The sequence below is a fragment of the Psammomys obesus genome, unplaced genomic scaffold (assembly GCF_907164565.1).
Source record: "Psammomys obesus unplaced genomic scaffold, mPsaObe1.curated_primary_1811, whole genome shotgun sequence".
Lineage (NCBI taxonomy): Eukaryota > Metazoa > Chordata > Mammalia > Rodentia > Muridae > Psammomys > Psammomys obesus.
In genome coordinates, this window is record NW_026596069.1 from 23053656 (window position 1) to 23077094 (window position 23439).

Sequence of the window (23439 nt, forward strand, 5' to 3'; positions counted from 1 at the left end):
TTCTTGTTTAAGGCTTTGGTACCTTCTGCTTGCTTGTTGGGTTATAGACCAAAAGAAGATACCTGCAGGAATAGTAGGCAGGTGGGAAAAAAGTAGAGTTGGAAATAGAAGGCATTCAAGCCTGGCTATGAGACATTAGGCCTTTTGTTTCCTGCAGGAGACAGGCTTATTTTTTATCCTCTTCCCCAGCCCCAACACATGGAAACAGATTCAAGTGATTTTATTGTATGGATTCCAGAGAAGAAAGAGACCAAGTGTCCTGCCTTTAAATCTGGAGATCCCACTAACGAGCATAATGAGCCCAATAAATGTGCAATCAGAGGAATGTTTATTTCCTCTGCAGTAAACTTGGAAGAGAATGAAAGGATAAATGTGAAAGCAGCAGAGCTTCCTGCCACAGAGGTTGAAGTAGGAAAAAAGGAACAAAATGTCTCCTCTCCAAACTGCTATAGAGACTGTGCCCTTGAGAACCTTTTTTTTTTTCTCTCCAGGCTGCTGTACTGGACTATGATTTAGAAGAAATTTTTTTAAAAAAAGATTTAATTAGCATTGTGATGATAAGGTAGTAAGATTGTTGCTGATCAGAGAGCTGCTTGGAGGAGTTCCTGCAAGGCTTTTCCACCTTGCCTCAGCATGGCATTCAGTGGTTGCAGGGAAATAGTGGTTGGCCAAGCCCATGTTGAAAGCCTTAGATCATACCTCACTGGTTGTTTTCCCTTATATATAATAAAGGAACCTTTCATTTCAGACTAGAATTCTGCGCCATGTGATAGGCCAAAATTTCAACAGAAACAAGTAGGAAGAAAGTTGCATGTGTCGTATTTTTTAAGGCAGCTGGAGAGCTATAAAAGCAATGAGGATGGGATGAAATATATTTCGAGAGAGGGAGGAACCCTCCCCAGGTGCCAAGCAGCACAAGCCGATCTCTTTGTGGGAGAGATGGCTAAGGAGGGAAGGTGTGTGCTGTTTCTAGGGGGGAGCTCAATATTTGTTTTGGTCCAAGGGAATGTATTCTCAGGGGAGGAGAAACCAGTAGAGTTTTTGACAGACAATGGAAACTGGAGGAGCCATGAAGGTAATTCCAGTTTTCCTATAAGATGTTTGCTAATTTCCAGGGCAGCATGGAGGCTTCGGCCTAGCCCGGAAAGGAGAAGGAAAACTTCACGATCTTGGGGGACAGAAGCCTTCTAGAAGGTACCCGCAGTGTTCAATCAGTTTAGATATTGTCTGAGTTTGGGTGGGATGGGATAGGAGACTTAAAGACCTCTAGAAGGCAGACCTTTCATGAATGAGGAGATACAGACCCACAAAGCTCCCAGGTCTAGAGAGCCACCTTTGGATGGCTAGGTGAGGTAGAGGGGACCAACTCACCAGAGCCGCATCCCATCTCTGAGTGCATATGCTGCTCCCCACCCCCATCGCTCACTGACTTGAGCCCATCCCTACAGGAGGAGATGTTTCCTGGAGACCCTGTAGTTGTTTACAAAGAACATTCACACACAAAGATAGGGCGGGCATGCTGCATAGGTAAGTGTGTCTGATAATAACCGGGACAGAACCACAAGGGATCCCGTAGTATTATGGCACAGCGGTAGAGCGCTGGCCTTGCATGTAAAGGCCCTAGTTTCAACATCCAGCACCACAGAAAAGGAGAAAAGAAAGAAAAGGGGGGAGGAAAAAAGAAAGGAATTGCTTCAAATTGAAGAAGCAACTAGAGGCTGATGGCTGATTTTATTTTATTTTAATAGAAACCATGAGCATAGTGGACAAAGTAACATTGCCCAATAAAATTACAGCGCCAGGGTAGGTTATCTTCCCTCCTCCCCTCTGTTCCTGCTTCAGAGAAGTATTTACCAACCTTTCCGAAATTACTGTGAGACTATTCAGAAACATACTATGTAAGGCATTCTACTGTCTCATGTTCTTAAGTTCACTGGATATCCTAATCAGATTTCTTTATAATAAAAGGGTTCATGTCAGAGAGCATGCTGGCTAATTCCCGAATGTCACACTGGCAGTCATTATTAATACCAGGAGAACTAGTGTGTAATTTAGAAAGCTCATATTGTGTGTTCAGAGAACACATGGAGAATAGCTGTATAAAAAAGAAATCAGGTACTAGCTTAGGTTGTGAGATCATGTTGATGAAGATGTTGGATGAGTTGAGTGCAGTGTCTCACGCCTGTAATCCCAGCACTCTGGGAGACAGAGGCAGGCGATCCCTGTAAGTTCAAGGCCAGCCAAGTCCACAAAGTGAGTCCAAGATAGTCAAGGCTACACAGAGAAACACTGTCCCAAAAAACAAACAAACAAAAATGTTGGATGAAACAGTGATTTAGAATTCCTTGTTACTTAAAATGGGCAAGACTTGGGTTTGGTCAAAATTGACAACTTCGAGCTGCAAAAGACTCAGACAAATTGTATGTCTGGGACCTCCACTTAGATAGTAAGTGGACCTAGAGTCAGTGATTAACAGCGTGCACTGCCCTTACAGAGGACCCAAGTTCAGATCCCACTGTCCATAAGGAGGCTCACACATGCCTGCAGCTCCAGCCCCAAACGATCTGATGCCCTCTGCTGGTGTCTGCAGCACAACACCCACACACCACACACCACCACCACCACACATACAGACACACACACAAATAAAAAATTAAAAGGAAATTTAGAGTATGCAAGTAACTCTTACACCACAATAATGAAAGATAGCTCCAGTCTTTAAAAGAGGCCAAGAGTCTAAATAGGCAGGTCTCCAAAGAAGATGAATGAATGAATGGCCCATAAGCCCATGAGAGAATGTTGAGCATCATTAACCAACAGAAAAACACAAGTCCAAGACACTTGATACCCGTTAGGATGGCAGTGACTAAGAAAATGACAGCAAGGATGGGAGGAAATCGGAGCTTCTGTACATCACTGGTGACAGTGTAAAGGTGGCTGGTGAGCTCACGGTGATGACAGGGACAATACCAGTGAGGTCTTGTTTTACCAAGTTCCGGCCGGTCCGTCTGTGCTCTAAAGGGTTTCTGTTGTGCTGACGACTGTATGGATGCTTTCACTCAAATTACTAACACAGCAACACCCAAATTAGTAGCATATCAATAGTCAGGAATCCAGTTCTGTCTTACAAGAGTCATGAGGAGGATTTCTAAAGTGCACCAGACCTGCGTCCTGAAACGTCCTGGTGGAGTAGAGCAGGTATACTGGGGTTTTCTTTTATTTTTTGACTTCCTATAAGACTTTGTATATATAACACAGATTGAGAACTGGCAAGGTGCATAGACATTGCTGGAGTTATGCAAAGCCGCTGTGGAGGGTCAGCTTGGTGCAAGAAGAGGGAGCTTGGCCAGGGTTTAGGAGCCTCTCGCTCCGATCAGGGTGTTTGTTCGTCTGTAAAGTGTGTTCATCTCTCTGCCATAGGGCTGAAGTAGGGATTTCCTTAGCACGAGTATATGCTCCTGAGAGCCTGATTATCTGGGACATTTTATATCCTCCTTACACTGGTTCCTTTTCCTTTTTTCCCTCAACCTAGAAATTCATGTCACATGTCCCCAATTCTGTTCTCTTATTGCTTCTTTTATAAAATACAGGTGTTTGCAAGAAGTTTCTCTACATTGAAATTGCTTTTTCTTAATGCAGACTTAACGACTTAACCCCCCCCTTTTTTTTTTTTTTTTTTTTTTTTTTGCTGCCCAGCTGTGTTCTCAACACCATTATGCTGACAAGGTTGGCAGAATGAAACAGTCTATCTACTTTAATGAGTAATATCAAATACTATTAATAGTCATGTCTAGGGTTAGTGAGAGTTGTTTCTCATTAATACTTACACTGGTCATAGTAATAAATCACAGGGTGAATAATAAGGGTTATTTGAATATTTAAAGACTGTCAAATAAAGTTCTTAGTCTTAGCCATGGTTTCCATCTGGGAAATACAGAATTCCTTGGCTCTTAGGAGGGGGTTAGAATCTTGCTCTTAAGTTTGCTTTTGTTTTGTTTTGTTTTGTTTTGGGTTTGTTTTTAGTTTTGTTTTTTTTTTTTTTTTTTTTTTTTTGAGACAGAATTTCTCTGTGTAGCCCTTGCTGTCCTGGAACTAACTCTATAGAGCAGGCTGGCCTCAAACTGAGATCCTCCTGCCTCTGCCTCCTGAGTGCTAGTGTTAAAGTTGTGAACCACCACCATCTGGCAAGTTACTAATACCATATTAGATGTCCTTTCAAACTTAAAAATAAGGCTAGGTTTGAGCATTTCTTGTGTGAGCCAACAGTGCAGATTCCGGGACTCTGACATAGACCTCTAAGCTCTGCGGTCCTGGAGAGGTGAAGACCCACTTCCTCCAACTGCTGTATGAACACTCGTGTGGTCCCTGGGGGTATGGCACCTGCCGCTGGCACTGCAGGTGTGGAACAGAGCTCCCGTACTGAGTGTGCATGCTCTACCCCGCGTGTTAGCTCCAGGGCCATCCTGTTAGTGGGTGTGGGCTGAGGTCCGAGCTGCTGCGGTTCCTGCAAACTCCCAAGTGATGCTGGTTCAGCTTGTCTGGAACTATACTTGGGGACTGGGGAAATGGCTCAGAGGTTAGAGCATTTCCCACACAGCGAAAAGACAAGAGTTGGATCCCCATGTTTGCCGGTCGGCATGGCAGCTCACCTGTAATTGTAGCTCAGAAGGCAGAAACGGGATCTCAAGAACAAACTGTTTAGCAACTGGGGAGCTCTGCTTGACTGAGAGACCCCGCCTCAAAGAATAAGGTGAAAGAGTGGTTGAGGAAAATTTATGACATCAATCTCTCTGATGTGCACACATGCATACACACATGTGTTTATATACCTTATACACATGCTCACATGCATGCAAACATGCACACCCACATACAAATGAAAAGAAGAAAAAGAAGAATAAATACCTCTTGTCCTGTCCATCCATCTGTCAGAACTTTGTCTGCCTTCCTTTAAGAAATATCCTCTCCTACTTTTCAAGAAGTTCAGCAGCAAGATTCTGCATTTTATATTCCTCTGCTTCCCAAGCCTCAGTCAGGACCCCATTAGAACCTTCCCTGCCATGTTGGACTTGGCACCAGGGTAACCTCAGTCCTTTCCGTGGAGCCCTTCCTGCCCTTGATGGTAGAGGTATTTAGTCAGCAATGAGAGGCAGAGGGTATCTTTAGAAGGTCTTGGTTCCAGTTAGCCCTCATCTGTGAAATTTTTAAGTGATTGGTGTTGTGGCCTCACAGGCTGTTCTCAGCAACTGATGGCCTAGTGCAGACACAAGAAGCTTTTGAGACAGCCTTCCCACACAGACAGATCTCTATTGTTAGCCCCAGAGTACACACAACTGAGTAGCACACACCCTGTCTAGGGAGACCAGACAGTATATTTGTGCAGAGTTGGCATGTGCAGTGGCAAGGGACTGAGAACCCAGAGAAGAAACGTCTGGCACAGTCAGATGTATTCATGGGTTCTACGTTCAGGAAAGGCTTTCTAGGGATGGACCTTTGAGAGGTGAGCAGGAATCATGTGGGCAGGCCTATGAAATGGCTCAGAAGGGAGGACATGCTGAAGAAAGACAAAATGACGTGATACCCAGAAACTGTCTGGAAAAAAAAAAAAACAAAACTGTAGCCATGAAAGGGAGGTCTGGGATAGAAGCAGTCAATGGTGCAAATGGCTTTTTTTCTTAAGAGCCATGACAGCTAGCCATAGTGGCCCATGCCTGTAATCCCAGCACTCAGGGAGGCAGAGCCAGGTGGATCTCTGTGAGTTCAAGGCCAGCCTGGTGTGTTCAGAGAAACCCTGCCTCGATAACAACAAACAAACAAAAGCCCCCACAACAAAAAGTCATGTATGTCTAACTAATAACAAACAGGGGCTCTGAATCTCTGACTCTCCTTAAGGACCTCGCTTTCGCTCTCGGCCAAGTTCCCGCTTTCCCTACCCCATCGTAGGTTTGAAATGAATGTTTGAAAAACAAACCTGATCTGCTTTAAATGGCAAAGTTTGCTTAAATAACATGGAGCTTGTGATATCCATCCGTCCACATAGTCAGAAAGATCAAAGGCCGCCGCTGCTTGTGTGCGTTGAGTCCTGCTGCTGTTGGCAAGGCTGTGCCTGTGGCGGGCATGGGGCTTGTTAGGTCTCCCAGGGAGGTGTACGGCTGGCAAGATCCTTTCTCCTCTGGGGGGGAAAAATATCTCTAAAACTCCTTTTTAAAAGCGAGAACAGTGATTGGTACTGATAGCTGTTTCTCACATCTTTTAGATGGCAAATTCTGAGAGTAGCAGAAGCCTTCTGCAAGAGGCAGCTTTAGCCATTACAGGCATGTGCCGACATACCCATCTCAACCCCTGTTCTTTCTAAATTACACAGACTACAACATTCTGGTATAGCAGAAAAAAAATTAAGACCTTCAAGAAGCCCCTGGTACAAACAAGCATCCGAATCAATGCCTTCTCACAACTGGTGCTTAGCAAACCATAGGAGTATTCCTGCAAGAAAGTGTGTCTTTGCATCCCTAGTAGCACGGCTGCTCTATGCCCAGTTGGCACTGGGGAGTGAGGACTCGAAATGGCTTCTCTGTCTGATAAACATAAGATTTGCTGTCTCGGGCTTTCTCTCTCTTTCCATTGTCCATGTATATGTGTGCGTGCACATTTCCAGACGTGTGCGGCCACACCTGTGCGCAGGCGCTTGTGCACACATGTGCCTGAGCGTGTAGAGGCTCAAGGATGATTTGGGGCTCGTCCTCCATTCCTTTCTCCCTTCATTCATGGAGGCAATGTCTCCCAGTCAAACTTGGGGCTGGTTTTGCCAGCCAGCTTGCTTGGGGCATCATGTCTTCGCTCTTTGTGTGGAATTTTGAGTTACAGGCAGGATGACATGCCCACCTGGCAGTTACATGGGTTTCTGAGGCTCTGAACTCAGGGCTTCACAGTTGCACAGTAAATACTTCTACTGCTGAGCCATCTCCCCATCACCTTAACCGTTCTTGAGTGGTGTCCTAGTAACTGTTCCGTTGCTGTGAAGAGGCACCATGACCAAGGCAGCTCTTCACCCCCCATCACAGGGGGGTGTAGTCCTGGCTGGCCTAGAACTCTGTAGACCAGGCTGGCCTTGAACTCACAGATACCCACCAGTTTCTGCCTCCTGGGTACTGTGATTAAAGGTGTGCACCACCACCACCTGACTCAAGGCAGCTTTTATAAAAGGAGAGGCTTAATTAGGGGCTTGCATGCAATTTTGGAAGGTTAGTCTATTGTCATCAGGATGGGGAGCGTGGAGGGAGGCACAGCACTGGAGCAGTAGCTAAGATCTACATCCTGATCTGCAAGCTGAGAAAGAGACTCTGGGCGTGGCACGGGCTTCCCCCAGTGACACACCTCCTCCAGCACCTCCCAGCCCTTCTAATCCTTTCAAATAGTGCTACTCCCTGGTGACCAGGCATTCAAATATATAAGCCTGTAGGGGCCATTCTTACTCACGCCACCACAAATGAACAGTGCAGTCGCAGTGAGTGGATTACGTCATCACTGTTTCCTTCAAGGATCTTCTTTCCAAACTGCAACTCTACCATTCACAACCTCTCTCCTTTCTGGGCTCCTCCAGGCCACGGCAAGTACCGTTCTCCTTTCTGCCTCTATGAGTTTTATGACTAGATACCTTATGTAAATGGAATCTGATTTCGCATGGCCCAGCATCCATGCTGAAATATGTCTCAGAATTTCCTCTTTTAAAAAGCTGAGTGATAACTCCATTGTGAGTCAGTTTCTTTACCTGCTCCTCTCTCAAGGGACATTTTTTCCCCCAAGGGACATTTTGATTGCTCCTAACTGTGTTGTAAGTGATGGCACTGTGAATGTGTGAAAATATGAGGTTGGCCTTCAGGAGGCTCTTTTGTATGTGTGCGTGTGTGTCTTCGGGTGCTCATGTGTATTGTGCGCTTGTATACATGTGTGTGTAGGTCTGAGAATAACTTCAGGTGTCATTTCCTAAGTGCCTTTCTGCTGTTTATTTGAGAGGCAATCTCTTCTTGGCTGGAACTCACCAAGTAGGCTAGGCAGGCTGGCCTGTGGGTGCCAGGGATCTGCGAGCCTCTGCCTCCTCACTTAGGACCACTGGCTTTTCATCTGTCGCCATGCCATCTTTTTACTTGGATTCTGGGGCCTTCATTAAGATCCTTTTGATTGAAAGGCAAATAGTTTACCAATCTAGCAATCTCTCCAGCCCTTCCAGTGGCTGTTGAGCCAGGACATAAGGCTTTGGTTCTCCTCTCACTGACACAAACCAAGAGTCTCTGGGGCCAGTCACAAGTCACTGATTCACAGCCCCTCTACCTGTCAGCCAAGGGAAGGCCTTCTACTGCTTACATCTTGCCCTATATATTGCCCTTTATATTCTGGCCTGGAGCACTCAGCCGCTGGCTTTTACTTCCTCACAGGTGGGATTGGGCGTGGAGTGGCCCTTTGGTCTCAGTTCAGAATCGGCACTGTGGAGTATCCCCAGCAGTCCTGAAGGCCTGTGTGTACAGAAACCTATCGCTGTGAGCAGCCATGAGTTTGACCCTCAGACAGGGAGAGCTCAGCATTTGGGGGGCTGTGCACTGAGTGGGCAGGCCAGACTGGCTGGCTGCCCAGCATTCACCTTCCTGGGAGGCTGCCACTGCTACAGTGATGGAAGGAAAAGAAAGCGTAAAAGCCAGAAAACATGATGGTTCTTACAGAGTAGAATGGAAAGCAGCCTGCCTGACTCCACAGTAGCCCTGCCAGGCACGCACGTCACTGTGCGTTTTTGACAGAAACAAGCCACACTGATTTATAACATGTCAGCGCATGTCACAGCCATCAACAGTCGTGCTTGTTAAAAGAGAAAACTTTGGAGGAGCTTGAAAACACGCTCAGGAGGAAGGTGGGAGGTTGCACAAACATTTCCAGGAAGGAGCAGAGGCAAAGGCTGCTAGACAAAACTGATTTTCAAGTAAGGACTGGTTTGAAAATTTTAAGACATGTTTTTCTTGGCACATGGCAGCGTTCACAGACACAATGAGGCCAGCTGCCTGACTCCTGGCAGACAGGATTCCTCCCAAGTTCCAGAACCGTGTGGAGATGCAGAGGCGCAGGCCTGGCTGAGGACATTCCCAGCAAGGGACACCACCCTTTTCTTGGGGAGGGCTAAGTCTCATGAAAGAGGCAGAGAATAGGCAGAAAAGATGGACAAAGGAAACCTCCAAGAGCTGATGAAGAAGGGCAAAGGAGGACCACGAGATGGCCTAGAAGATAAAGCTGCTTGCTGCCATAGGAGCCGACATGGTGGAAAGAGAACCAACTTCTGTACAGGTTCTCTGTGTGTGCACACATGCACGCACGCACACTAAATAAGCACAATTTTTTTAAAGGAAAATGAGATTCAGGCAGTGGTGAAGTAGGAGAAAAAGGGTGTACACTGGGTTCCACACAGCCACAGTGGAGTTCTGCAGTGCACCAGGTTGACAGTACGGCTAACAGCCATGTGGGCTGCAAACTTCCCCTCCTGCCAATTCCGAGAAACATGTCCCTGCTGGCACCGTGCCAGGAAACAACAACTATTTTCAAAGAAAAGAAGGACTCTCAGGATAGCTAACTTTGTTCAGGATTCGAAATGAAAACAAATGAAGAGAGACAAGTGGCAATAAAAATGAGAATAAAAAGGAAGGGGTAAAAGCAGACACCCACACAGATAAAGTAGTGTTTTTCCAAACAGGTAAATGGGAGACCTTGATGAGCTGTATTTCGGGGAAAGTACAAATGTAATACTTGTGGTTGGTAGTAATGATGGGGCAGTGGTCCGTAAAGGCCGCGGCATTCAGGAGCTCCAGGTCAGGGGCCTTTAGGTTGGGGTTAGCCTTTACCACCATCAGCTCGTCCTCTGTCAGGAAATGAGGCAATAACATGTTTGTAAGGGTAGCATGCCTCCTTTCCAAAACCAGACATCTGCCCTGCTGGATAGCTCAGTGTGGGTGCTGCTTCCTGACAACGCACATAGAAGGCCCATGAAAAGAAGGCTAAGGATGGTGGTTCACACCTGTGGTCTTAGCGCTTGGAAGGCTGCCGTGGGAGGGTCTCAAGTTCATAGCCAGCCTGGGCTACAGGAAGCTATTTCAAACAGACTAAACAGGAAGACAGGGAGAAAAATGAGATGGGAGAGAGCCATCGTCCCCACTCGTCTGGCCTGCTCTTTATGTCTCTACACGCAATAAAGAGGTCTTTTGCATGGTTAGGGTTTTTGCTGCAAATCAATAAAGTGAGGCAAATAAAAAGGTTTAAATAATTTTTTAATGAGACAAATAGATAAATCATGAAGGTTCACAATCTGGGTTTGTAAAGGTTCCAGTTAGAGTGCCAGACTTACCTCTGTGTTAAGTGAAAAGTGGTTGCCATACAAGCAATGAGGACCAGGTGCCCAGACCCCAAATAAAGTAGAAATGGCAGTGGGCATCTATCACCCTAGTTCTTCTACAGCAAGATGGGAGGAAACAGAATCCCTGGAAGCCAGTGGAGCAGGCGAGCTTGGCGTATGCATCAGTGAACAAGAGGCCCTGCCTCAACAAGCTCGAAGGTTGAGGCCAACACGTGAGGTTGACCCTGACCTCCACGTTTGTGCTGTGGGTACCTGAGGGTCCACGCATGTACACGTTGCCAGCTGGGATACCCAGAAAGGCCTCTGGACAGCACAGGGCTTCCATCACCTTGAAGAGGGGTAGCCGAGGTTTCTGAGCTTGATTGGCTCTCGTCAGCGCCTGCACCTACTCTCTCCCAGCGAGAAAGCAGGTCCTTAGGGCTACCGTCCTCAGAGAAGCTGCTTTGGCCTGCAGAATTCAGAATTCTAAAAACAAGAGCCGTCTAGGCTTAGCACAGACATTCTAGGTGTGAATGGAATTGGTTCACACTCATTTCACGACATTTGTTCTGAGGCACGCTCTGGAGTTCGGACCCCTGGCTGCCATTCCTAAGAGTCTTCTGGGATTTCTAGCTCGAGAAGGTGTAGGGCTGACCTCTTCCCTTTACCTCCACTTAGGGCTGACTTCTTCCCCCAGGAAGCACGTGGCTTCCTAGAATGTGTATCACAGTATTAGATTAGGGTGTTAGAAGAGCAAGAGAGGTGAAGCTATATGGATAGATAAGCTTTTAGCCTGAGGATCTGGGCACATGGGGATGGCTCCTGTGCACTGAGACAAAATGGGGGGCCTGTTACGGATAGGATCTCTTTGGGCAGATGGGGCGACTTTGGCCCTGCACCTCTCTTTTGAACAGATTAGAAATTAAACGCTTCTTTTGGGTTCCAACAGAGCACAGGACATAGCATTCCCCACGTCACACGTCACACGCTCAGAGGTCACGCCAAATGGCAGAGGACTAGTGGGCAGCAATGGCGAATGTTGAGAACAGCCCTTTCACAGCTCGGGGGAAACCGCCGGGCGGACGGGCTAGTGGAGTCTGCTGCTCTCATGGCCTCTGTCTTTTCTGCAGGTCATCACAGCCGGCCTGTCGCTGGTGCTGTTCGACGTCACCCTGACCAGAGCAACTGTAGGATGGTAAGTTCTCCGCAGAGAGGAGATGCAGTTCATCAAAGTAGTGATTTTCACTCAAGTGAAGCAAGAATGTGTGGTGGGTAGATGTGTCCATCTTAAGTAAATTTTTTATATTGGCGACGCCTTCCCTGTCTTACTGAGTCATTGATTGATTGATTGCAGTACTAGGGCTTAAACACGGTGCTTCATGTGTGCTTCCTGTATGCTAAGCAAGCACTCTCCTCTAAACTACATCTCACACTGAGGCCTGGGCCGGCCTTGAACTTGCATTGATCCTCCTGCCCTGGTCTCTCTAATGCTGGGGTGGCAGATATGAGCAAGCGTGCCCCGCTTCATTATCTTTCAGATGTTATCGCTGTGTGAATTTATATGTAGAAGAGCACACCTATCACTCATACACAACTGAGATAATGCACGATGTCAGGCACAGTGCTGGATGCTTGGACAGCGTGCTCTTACATATCACACAGCCTGAGAGTTTGTTTCTGTTTTGTTTTTGTTTTTCAAGACAGGGTTCCTCTGTGTGGCCTTGGCTGTCCTGAATTCATTTTGTAGACTGGCCTCTACCTCACAGAGATCTGCCTGCGTCTGCCTCCCCAGTGCTGGGATTACACCTGTGCGCCACCATGCCCGGCTCATTTTCAACAGCTGAACATTCCACATAAACCCTAACTAATACCCAGTTCGGCAGGCTACCAGAATACCTTAGTCACTCGTCCATCTCAGAGTCACCACTGTTGGCACTCTACCATTGGTCCCTTGCTGTTCGAGAGAGGGGAGGATTGGCCGCTCGGAGCCCTTAGGCATACCAAGCTCACAGGTGTCTGTGTCTCTTAAAGTGCTTCAGTGTTTCCATTTAACCCATCCCCACGCTCATGTGATTTTAAAGCTTACACTACTTGGCCCTACCCAAGCACAAAAGTGCATGCACACCTAAACACAGGTACTTGCGTGTGTACACACAGAAATCTAAAGCATCTGCAGAGGTTGCCGTGCGTCTGACATTTTGCACTAATACCATCTCACTTTCACAATCCTCCTAGTTACGTGTGCCGAGGTTCTGAGGCATTTGAGTGATTTTCCCCCCTCCAGGATTTTAAAGCTGTGGGGGGATTATATTAGAGTTGAATGCAGGCCTCCATGCTTCCAAAGCCCTGTAGCCTAGAACTGACTCGAGCGCTGTCAAGGACTTGCCAACAGCACTGCGTACAGTGTCAAAGCCCATAAGGGAGACATGCAGGAAACTGGCTTAAATGGTCCTCTTCCAGTAAAGAGTCCTGGAGACAGCCCACGCACTGGAAGAAGGGTTTGCTTTGGCTCAGTTTCAGGCATCCCCATGGCCTTTGGGCCCAAATGAGGCAGAATTTCGTGGCAGAGAGCATATGATGGAGTCGGATGCTGACCGTATGGGACAGCCTGTAAGCAAAGAATGAGAACCATCTCTAACAACCAAATTTCCTCCCACCAAACTCCACCTTTTAAGGGTTCTAGCTCTTCCCAGTAGTGGCACAGACTGACGACAAAGTTTTAATACATTGGGCCACTTACTGAAACCATACCAACAGTCAACTGTAATGAGCACAGTGAAGGTTGGACAGCAAAGAGAGCGTTCCCTGGGATGAGGCAGCCTAATTCCTGGTCAGGGTCTGACTTGGTAGATACATCTGTGGATGTTTAGGGTAAAAACTTCATTATTGTACATTTTCAACTATGTTTTATGAATTTTTTCACAACTTCATCCATGTGCACAATGGCTCTTGAGTGTGTCCACCCTCAATTCACACACTTCTAGGCCCTTTGGAGTTCCCCTCCCCATTCGCACTCTCTGTCTCCCTACGCCTTCCCTGTTTCCTAACCTAATGAGTCATATTAGTGCCACCAGCTGGAATGCTGGCAGATCTTGTTAGCGTGACTGGCCTGCAGTTAGTCCAGGTCTCTCCAGGAGCATCCCATAGCACCCCTCCCCATCCTCGTTCCTTCCGTCCCTTTCAGCACGTTCATTGAGCTGTGGAGGGAACATTAGGTTTTAACAGTATAGCTGTGATTCTGTTGTTAAAATGTCAAAGTGTTCTGTTGAAGCCATGTTGATGTCTGTAGTCCAGGCTGCCTCCCAGGGCTTTGCCTGGGTCGGGGGCCATGTCTATGGTCTGTTCTGTCAGCAGAAGCCGTGTAAAAGCCCATGGTCTGTGCTCCCACTGACCATAAAGAGCAAGGAAGCCACTTCTGTAGGGACATAGATGACTGCAGATGAATAGTTGAGAAAGAGGGACATGGAAGGCTCCTGTGACAACCCCCACCCCACCCCCAAAGTAGCAGCCTAAACAGGAAGCCATTGAAGAGAACTCTTAGTGTGATAAGGTTGCTGAAGCTAGGTCTCCACAACTGATGGCCTCTGGTGGGGTGAGGGGAACGGCTCGGTTCTATTTAAGGGGCAGGTCACCGAAAGTCTAACCATGCTCCAGTGAGTATATAGATAACACAAATTGTTCTCTTTTTTGGGGGGGAGGTAGGAGAGATTTGCCTGGCCTCTAACTCACAGAGATCCACTTGCCTCTGCCTCCCGAGTGCTGGGATTAAAGGCGTGCACCACCAGCAGCGGCTAATATTTTTCTTTTTCTTTTTTGGGAGGAGAGGTCACAAAGGTGGGGGTGGGCATGGAACAACTGGGGAATTTGTGTGATGGATGCATGATGTGAAATTCCTACAAAAATCAGTAAAAATACTATGTTGAAAAATAAAATAATAATGAAGAAATGTTTACTGAGTATTGCCAGGCATAGGGGTACATGTGTTTAACCCTAGCACTTAGGTGGCAGAAGCAGGTGGATCTCTGCACATTTGAGGCCAGATTGGTCCACAGAGTGGGCTCCAGGACAAGCAGAATTACATAGTGAGACTCTGTCTCAGAAAAAACCCACATAAAAATGCTTTCTGCTGAGTGCTGCATGTAGCACATGGAGACTCTCTTAAAGAAGTGTTCCATATTATCCAGTTCTCACGGGATGGTTTAGTGAAAACAGTCAGGAAGACAGTCTGGGACGGATAGGGTGGTAGTTATTGGAATGTACAGTGGGTGTGAAGACGAGGTGGGAGAGGGTGAGAGTGCTCAGAAGGCAAGCCTCAGAACTGGCTTGGCACAGCACCTGACACAGATGGCAAGGGCTTACTTAGGCAGTAGGGTAGGAGAGAACTGGCCTTTCTTACCCAGGGAAGACAGGACCAGAGGTGCAGATGTTGAGATAAGGATTCAAAATAGGCTCTAGGCCACACAGCTAACCCCACACTTGCTCTTTCTGTCCTGAGACAGAATGGCACTACAGTGGGGAGGAAGGCAGATGCCTCAAAACTGTCAAAAGAGGACATACAGGCCCTCTGTATGTAGTATGTATGCATGCATGTATGTATGCATGTATATATGCATGTATGTATGTATTTGTGTCTGTCTTATCATGAGGCATTTAAGTGGTTGTCCCCTGGATGAAGAGATCATACTAGAACTCAAAACCAGTCCCTAGTGTCCAAACCTTCCAGAACTAGAGCACTGGCAAAGGCTTGTCAGCAGTACAGGTCAGTGTGCGAGGTCAAAGGAGACACTGGGAAGGCAGCTCCCATGTTTCTCTTCTCACCTCCATGGTCCTCCTCTAAATTCTTAGAGCATTTTTCTTTCTTACACACACACCTTCGTATTTTGTATAGAATTTCAAAATGAACCAAGAAACCCAGGTGTTGGGTTGAGTGTGAGAAATCAGAGCGAGGCGGCTCTCAGACACGGGGGAATGTTAAGGCAGACCAGTAAAGGCGGGGTTGTCAAGAATGTCTCCAGGCTGCTTCACATCCTGTGGAATGGATGCTATGCCCTAAACAAAATGGAAAGAAAGGCCGTTTGGACCCCAAATCAAGGAAGCAGCATCTAAGTCTATTGCAAAATCAACCTTGGCTGTGGAAATTCCTGGGTTTTCAGAACTCTTGAGGTTAGGGATGGTTTTTCAGCCTCAAAGAATTTTCCAACCACAAAGCAAACCAGAAGGGGCGTGTCAGGCTGTAATTCCAATTTCTGTCTCTTGTGAGGTGATTGGTCTGTCCACTCTATGAGTTCAAGCATAGCCAGGAGGCCAGGCCAGCTCTCAGGCTTCAGATGGGAGTCACTGGTCTTTGTCTCCTGGGAATGTCATAAGTCTTTTATAAAAGGGCAGGGTTTGCAGGTCTTGGAATTTTTAAAAATATATTTTAATATTTAATATTTTAATATTTTCCTGTACAGTTATTGTTTCTTGTGTTTTGATTAGTCACCAGCATTTAGAAATTGGGTGACTTCCTTCTACAAATCCAGATTTCCATTCTCCTTTGAAAATGGTGAGCAGCCGTGAGTTTGTGTTGGGTTTGAGCCCGCACATGGCAGCAGCTGCTGGAGCAGACAGACTGGAAAATGCTCTCTGATGACCACGGTCTGCCTTCCTGGCAGGGCAGCATCTTAACTCATCAAACCAGGTCATCTAAAGTAGGGTTTCTGGGCTGGCAAGATAGCTCAGTGGGCAAAGGTGTCTGCCCCTAAACACAATGATGTAAGCTGGATCAAACTCCACAGACTGCCCTCCAACTTTCACACACATGCACTCACATTCACACATACAAAAAAAAAAAAAAAAAAAAAAAATAGATGCATGAATGTAAAAAATAAAAATGCCAGATTTTCCGCTCTTGACACTATTGGTATGTGGGGAGAGGTTATTCCTGGCTGTGGGGGTACTGTTCTGTGCCTCCTTAGACCTCCACCCTATATGCTGGCAGCACCCTCATTTGTAATGGAATGTCTTTAAGGCATTGGAACGTGTTCCCTGGGAGGCAGAAGCACCAGTCTCAAGGCTCCTGGAAGTGGGCGGAGAGAATGTTATCTGAACAAGATCCTAAGGAATTTGCTCATCTCCTGAGATTAGAAATTTGAATCAAGTCTTGGCCGCATCTCCCGGGCAGCCTGGGGATGGCTTCGAAGGTGGCTCTGTGTGGTAGGCAGAGGTGTGAACGCCCCCCTCTCTCCTGCCCCCAGGTGTGGAAGTGGGGGTCAGGCACCCTTACTTCTTTGAGTGTATCGTTACATGCTGGCTGGTGATTCAGCCTTCCAGAGACAGTACCCGAGAGCAGTCATCCACCCACATACTCAGGATGTCAGAGTTCACAGTCTTTAATTAAAATCAGCAGGCTCATGTAGCCAATCGCCTTGTTTTTCATGATAAAAAGTCTATCTCAAGCTCAATAACTGTTTGAATTTATATATAATTCATTTTTAATTAACACAATTTTATACTTTACATTGATTCATTCTATTTAAAAACTTAAGCAAAGGGGCTTCAGCACATGCAAAAGAGAAACCTTGCCTGTGAGCAGTCTCCCTGCTGAATAGGATTATCTGTGGCACCACCCCTCAGAATTTTACAGATTCTGAGGGGAGCACTCTGCTTTGGATCACGTGTACGGCTGTGGGGAATGACCGTGGTGCATCTGCTTCCTTCTGAGGAGTCCATGACAAAGCCTTGCCTTTGTCCATCGTTCATTGGGCCTGCCCTCCTTCCATCATAGGTGGCCAGCCATGACAGCTGCCCACATGTGATCCCAATACAAACCTCATGAACACCAAGGATCTTTAGAAATGATTGCAAAGAGCTAGATACACACCCACATACCCCAATCAATACTCAAGAGACTGAGGCAGGAGGATTGTAAGCTTGAGACCAGCTTGTGATACTTAGTGAGGGCCAGAATAAAGAAAAAGATCTTCAGTTATCTTTGAATGAAGATACTCTGTTCCTCTGATTTTTAGGGGCCCTTCCTGGAGACTGCTCAAGCCTTGGAAGACAGAAAAATGAATTTAGGAGCCAAGGGAAAATAGCCTAATATTCTCTAAATCCCTTTAGGGCTGACTACAGTGAATGAAACACACCAGTTTCCTGTTTGAATTAAATGTTGGCATCTCATCATTCAGGACTGGGGAGGTAGCTCAGTTGGTGCAGTGCCTGCTCAGGTTGTGTAAAACCCTGGCTCCACCCCCAGGACCACACAAACTGGGTGTGGTGTATTCTTGACTACAGAGTGAGTTTAACTTCGAGCCACCTAAGGCCCGAAGGTTTATTTCTTTTCATTCTCATACTGAAAGTACAGAGTGGTACAAATTGTCAAAGCGTGTCATACTTTATATGAGACTGTGAATTTCATTCCACGAGGGAACGAGATGTTAGGGAAATACATCCTAGTAAGGTAGAAGGGTGTAAAAACCAAGTAGCTGGAATACAGATGGGAGATGGGGAGCCCATTTAACCGTCTGGGCGCTCACATTGTGTGCTGGGTTTGCGTCTGAGGAAAAATACAGTCTGTCTGGTGGTTCAGTAGGAATTAAGCAGGCCACCACCATAATAGATGTAAGGTGAAACAAGGCCTTTGATCCCCAGCAGGAAGGAAGACTGCTGGAGGGCACTAAAATAGCGTCCTTGGGATGAGTGTGTGCTCTGCAGCCTGAGGTCTGTGCCTCCACCCGGTGAAGTGTGTTCCTTTCAGGAATGATGCGGATTACAGGGTTTGCAAACAGCTCAGTCAAGGTCCAACTTAAATAGTTGTAATGCTATTAAGACTCCGGGACCCCATGTGAGTCCTGCTGTCTAGAAAACAACATCAAAGCTCACCCCTTGGCTCGCCTCACAGTTTCATTTCACCATTCGCCAAGCTCCTCGGGTGCTTCATGAAGTCCCACTGCCAAAGGGATGAATGCGAGCTTATTAGACTCGGGATTGTTTCCTGGGCTGTGGAGGACAGCTGGCAGAGGGCCAGCCCGGTCCCTTCCCGGTGATTAAGGAGGATTAGTGAGAAGGGTTTAAAGTGAATTGTCCCACAGCAGAGCTCCTTGCAGCCCTCCTCTCGGGTTGCTGTGTGCTTGCCCAGCGACAGGAGGTAACGTGTGTGCTCTTGAACGGAAGCTGGGAAATGGGGCTTTCAAGGAGAGCGCGTGGAAGCACAGAATGGCTTCCCTCCACCCCATTCTTTACCAAAGAGAACAGGTGACAGGGCCTCCCCCATCGTCACACACTGGTATTTTAGGTCTGGTCTTTTGAAACGTGGGCCGTGACGGTGCCTCACTGAAGCAGTCCTACGGCAGTGACTGCACGTTTTCCTAAGTGTACAATATATGGTTCACAAGACGCCATTTCCAGCTACATTCCTGTGAGTTAAGGAGAAGCGATTGATTTCTTTTTTTTCTTCTTCGGACAGAGACTGGGTAGCCAGCCTGCTACTCCTGAGGCAGAGATTGCTGCTCCAGGAACTCATCTGCTTAGAGAATAGCCGTGTAGCCAGTCCACAATAGGCCAATCATGGCAGGGGGCCGTTCAAATATGTTATTCCTAAGCCGTGTATACCCTGTTAGTTGTGGTCAGATCCTATGGACTAGGTAGGGAGATGAAGGCTGAAGAGATCTGAACTCATGGCTGAGAGAGTCTGAGTTTATTTCTTTTCATTCTCATACGGAAAGTACAGAGTGGTACAAATTGACTGTATGTCAGCATCACCCATATAGGTGTTCAGTGGGAAAGTAATGTGTGTGTTTCTCATATTCAGCATTCCAGACACATTATAAATACAAAGGCACCAGTGTTGAGTATATGAGTGCTGAGCTTGCAGAAGAGAACTGGGGTACCGGGCAGGTAGATACGGAGCGGGGGAAGAAAGAACGGGTTTGATTGAACAAGCCTTTCACTGACAGGGACCCACCATTGTAACCCTGTAGCAGTGACCCAGCCCAGTCCCAGAAGAACACCGGACACCAGGCTGTATGCTGAGAAGTTTAAATAGGAGGTGGAGAGACCTCTGGGTGTATTACACTTTAGGCATGTTAAAATATCCACGATCCTCTCCCCGGCTGCAGTTCTCATGTCTTCATTTTCAAATCACCTATTACATTGGTTTCTGTGCTGCTGGGAAATTCATGACTCCCATCTACATGCTCACCTTTAAATGTTCTGTTAGTCTAAATTAGAAGCCACACCCTTAATTGTAAGGTTGTGTCTGTAATACAGTTTCATAGCCCAGAAGCACCCATGGAACAATGGGAAGTCCTTCCCTGCTTCCTCCTCTCTTTTTCCTTCAGAGTGTTAACCTGGTCAGAGCAAGTGGGACACACACGCCATCCCCTGAGGAGGTCTCCCAGATCCCCTACCTCCCACCCCGTGACTGACGTTTTCTCTTGAGTGCTGCGATGGTTCCTGGGCTACACGTGGAACCAGACTTGCCTGGGCTAGCTGTGGTAGAGTAGCTCTCCCCTGTTGTTTATGGGTGCCAGGCAGCTTGGCTAGCCGCAGGGTGTGGAAAGTTGACCATATGCTACTGTTTGCAGCTTCCTGCTCGGTGGACTTGGTGAGGCCCTGCTGGTTTTCTCAGAGCGGAGAAGTTCCTGATGAAGATGGGCAAGAAAAGGAGAGCCATAGGAAGAACACACCACAGTGAGCCCAAGCCAGGGTCTCTGCTGGACAGAACCCATGACCTGTGCACACCCTGACTGAGCTACACTCACTGGTTGCTGATGATTTGAACACCCCTCTCTCTCATCGCTTAGAGAAGGATTTCCAGGGACCTTGCACTGCTGTAGAGAATGGGTCCATCTTACATTTCTTTTCATGCCGAACCATCCCTCTCTGCTGCACCAAATTCTTCAGAATCAGGAAGCAGAGGATTTCATTGTTGTTGTTTTCTTTCTTTTTGTTTGTTTGTTTGTTTGTTTGTTTTGAGACAGGGTTTCTCTGTGTAGCCTTGGCTGTCCTGGACTCCCTTTGTAGACCAGGCTGAACTCAGAGATCTGCCTGCCTCTGCCTCCTGAGTGCTGGAATTACAGGCATGCGTCACAGCATCTGGCTGAAGCAGAGGACCTTAGTGGGATGGCTGTGTGAGCTGGATGGACAACAGCCTCTGGACCTAACTGCCTCCTACCAGATACTGCTCAGTAATTGAGGTCACAGACCATGGCATCTTGTTACATTCAGGAGGTTGTTTTGTGTCTTTACATCTTGGAGTCTCTTATACGCCTTGATTTTTATGGTTCACCCTGGAGCCCATGCCCCCCCCACACACACAAAAAAAACAAGACACCTGTTCCTGAGGGTTCATGGAGGATAGGGCCGGAGGGGTGGGGGTGAGGGTGAGTTCCGGACCAGGTGAGCAGTAGTAGCCTTTGTGCTTGGTGTTGGTTTATTTCCAGCTTCTAAATTCCCCTTGGTTCTTGTGAATTTGTCAGGATGTGCTGAATTCTGTAGACTATTGACCACCACTAGGTTAAGCTTGTGACTAATCAGTTAATTATCTGAAGTCTTTTAAGCACTGTGTAGCCCGGATGGACCTTAAATGCCTCACCTTCTGCCTCCGCCTCCCGGGTGCTGGGATTGCAGGCATGTACTACCATTCTAAGCTTTTGTTCCCAAGTTATGTAGCATATGTCATTCCTTCATAAGTGATCTCAGGTCATTGAGCACTGGATTTGATCTCTTACACCAGATTAATAATTCAAGTCCCATAGCTTGCCGCTAGATAAGAAAACTACTTTATATATATAAAATAATCACTTGATTCTGAATCCACCAAGGCTTAAGAAAATAATACTGGATATTTCTTCCTATTGATTTCACAAATATTTGATTATTCTGGCAAGTCTGGGAGAGTTTGGGTCATATTGAGGTCACTTCTCCAACCCTGAAGTATAGGAGACCCTTGTCATTGCTAGAGACACTTTGGGCTCTGAGAATTACTTCTTGTCACAGGCTCAGTCCCAGGATGAATGAAGTCAGCTCCATTATTGCTGATTTTTCCCCCAACTTGTTGGTTAAAAAAAGGAAATGAAACAGTAGGATGGATTTATATATTTAGAATGTGGGGACCTTTAGTTCATGTCCTTTTCTGATCTCTGCTTATCATTTCAGGTGAAAATGTTCCAAGACTTCATGCTTATGTCGTTTTCAGTTTCCTTTCTTAGAACATTTTTACATGTAGTCTTTCTATTATTTTTATGCCTGTTACCCGTGAAGGTCAAAAGAGGCGTCAGATCCACAGAAGTGGAGTTATAGGCACTAGTAAGCCGCCATGAGCTGGACCTGTGTGCTCACAAGAGTTACATGTGCTCTTACCCACTGAGCCTGCAATTTGCTTTTTAAAGTATTTTTATTTTAAATTATGTGGATGTTTATACGTATGTGCATAATGGGTGCAGATGTCCCAAGTAGGCCAGAAGAGAATATTGGGCTCCTGGAGACGGAAGTCGAGGAGGTTGTGAGCTGCCCAGTGTGGGTGCTGGGGGAAAGTCCGGCCCTCTGCTAGAGCAGGACTCGCTCTTAACTGAGCGTGTCTCTTACTCTTGTTCTTCATCTGTTGTAACAAGCTAGTAACATAATAATATCCTGTAGCTCAAATAGAGAATCTAGGTTTAAACTTTTTCTTTTTTAAATTTTCACAGAACTCTATTGCCCCCTGCCCCCATTGTCCTTCAAAATGTCATTAAAGCGGGTGGAGAGTCCTCAGCTGGAAAGGACAGCACAGCTGCCTATCCCAGTCCCGTTTCTAACAGGATGAACCTCAGAAACCTTTACTGAAAAGTTTTAGAGACTTCTGTTGTTAAGATTACCAGTCTCTAGTGTTTTCGGTGTTACTATTATTTTTATAATCATGTTCCAGAGTTCCACTGTTTCTGAAGTCTCGGGTGTTTTTGTACTGTACTGGTAGGGCGAGGCCGAGGGCAGGGAGCACCCTCAGGGCACTAACCGGTGTCCTTCAGCTTCAGTCTGCAGGACACAGGTTGCTCTGGACTTCTTACCTTAAGGTGTGGCCACCGTCTTTATCCCCGTCCCCTTTTATCATGCTCAGCCCTGAATGTTCAGTGAATCCAGAGATGAAAGCAGGGGCTCCCCTATCATGGCAGCACCCCTAGAGTTCTGCTGTGAGGATCTCTGGGCCCAGTGCTCCAAGATGTCCACGGCCCTCACGTCTTCATGCCCATTTAGTTCCGAGCTCTTACTAGCTCCAGTTTATTTGTTTGGGCGGGGTCTCTGTTATGTAACCCTGGCTATCCTGCCGGAAGTGTAGGCCAGGCTAGCCTTGAACTAGCCTGCCTCTGCCTCCCCAGGGCTGGAATTAAAGGTGCGCACATGACCACGCCTGATTCCCGTTCCATTTCAAAACCAGGGTGCTTTTGCTTTTGTTTTTTACTTGCATATTCCTTCTTTCAAGAGAGGCAAGGTTCTGTGTGATTGTGTATTAAACTACACTTCTGTGGCTGTGAAAAATAAACCATTTATTTTCTTGGTAATTTGCCTCTCTTTTCCCCTTTTTCAGTCCCAGCAGGGGAGAGGTTGGTGGTGTGCCTGAGAGTTAGGGTTGTTGCTGCTGGTGTACTTTCAGGGTCTCCTGGTGTAGCCCAGGCTAGCTCTGAAGTCAAGCCTGTCTTCTTGCCTCAGTCTCCCAAATGCTAATACTTGAGCTCAGGCACAGGCCCCTCTCACCACTTTCAGGCCTTTTGGCTCACACCAGTTAAGGCCACAGTCCCTTTTAAATCTAGGCTGTTCTGTTCCTGCTGGCCACACATGGCAGTGGAACAGTCAATCACTGTTGACCAAATTTACACATGCCTGTGATCCCAGCCCTCATCGAGGCAGAGGCAGACCTCTGTGAGTTCAAAGCCAGCCTGGCCTACAAAGTGAGTTCAGGGCAGCCACGGTTACACATGGAAACCCTGTCTCGAAAAATAAAACAAAAAAGACAATATAAAAAGATTTAATATAAAAGTGTAAAATAGGTCTGGGTATGGTGGTGCATGCCTTTAATCCAAGCACTCAGAAGGCAGAGGCAGGGGGATCTCTGTAAC

The 23439-nt window shown here is 46.8% G+C and overlaps 1 protein-coding gene across 1 annotated transcript in view; it reads left to right on the forward strand.

The window, feature by feature from the left end:
* The window catches only part of Tmem241 (transmembrane protein 241), a 68166-nt gene extending 45282 nt beyond the window's left edge, over positions 1-22884 (forward strand). The window contains exons 6-7 of the mRNA XM_055625743.1: positions 11497-11561; positions 19933-22884. Of these exons, the coding sequence (XP_055481718.1) occupies positions 11497-11561; positions 19933-19993 (126 nt within the window). The 3' untranslated portion in view covers positions 19994-22884. The remainder of the gene's footprint in view (positions 1-11496; positions 11562-19932) is intronic.
* Positions 22885-23439: the final 555 nt, after the last annotated feature.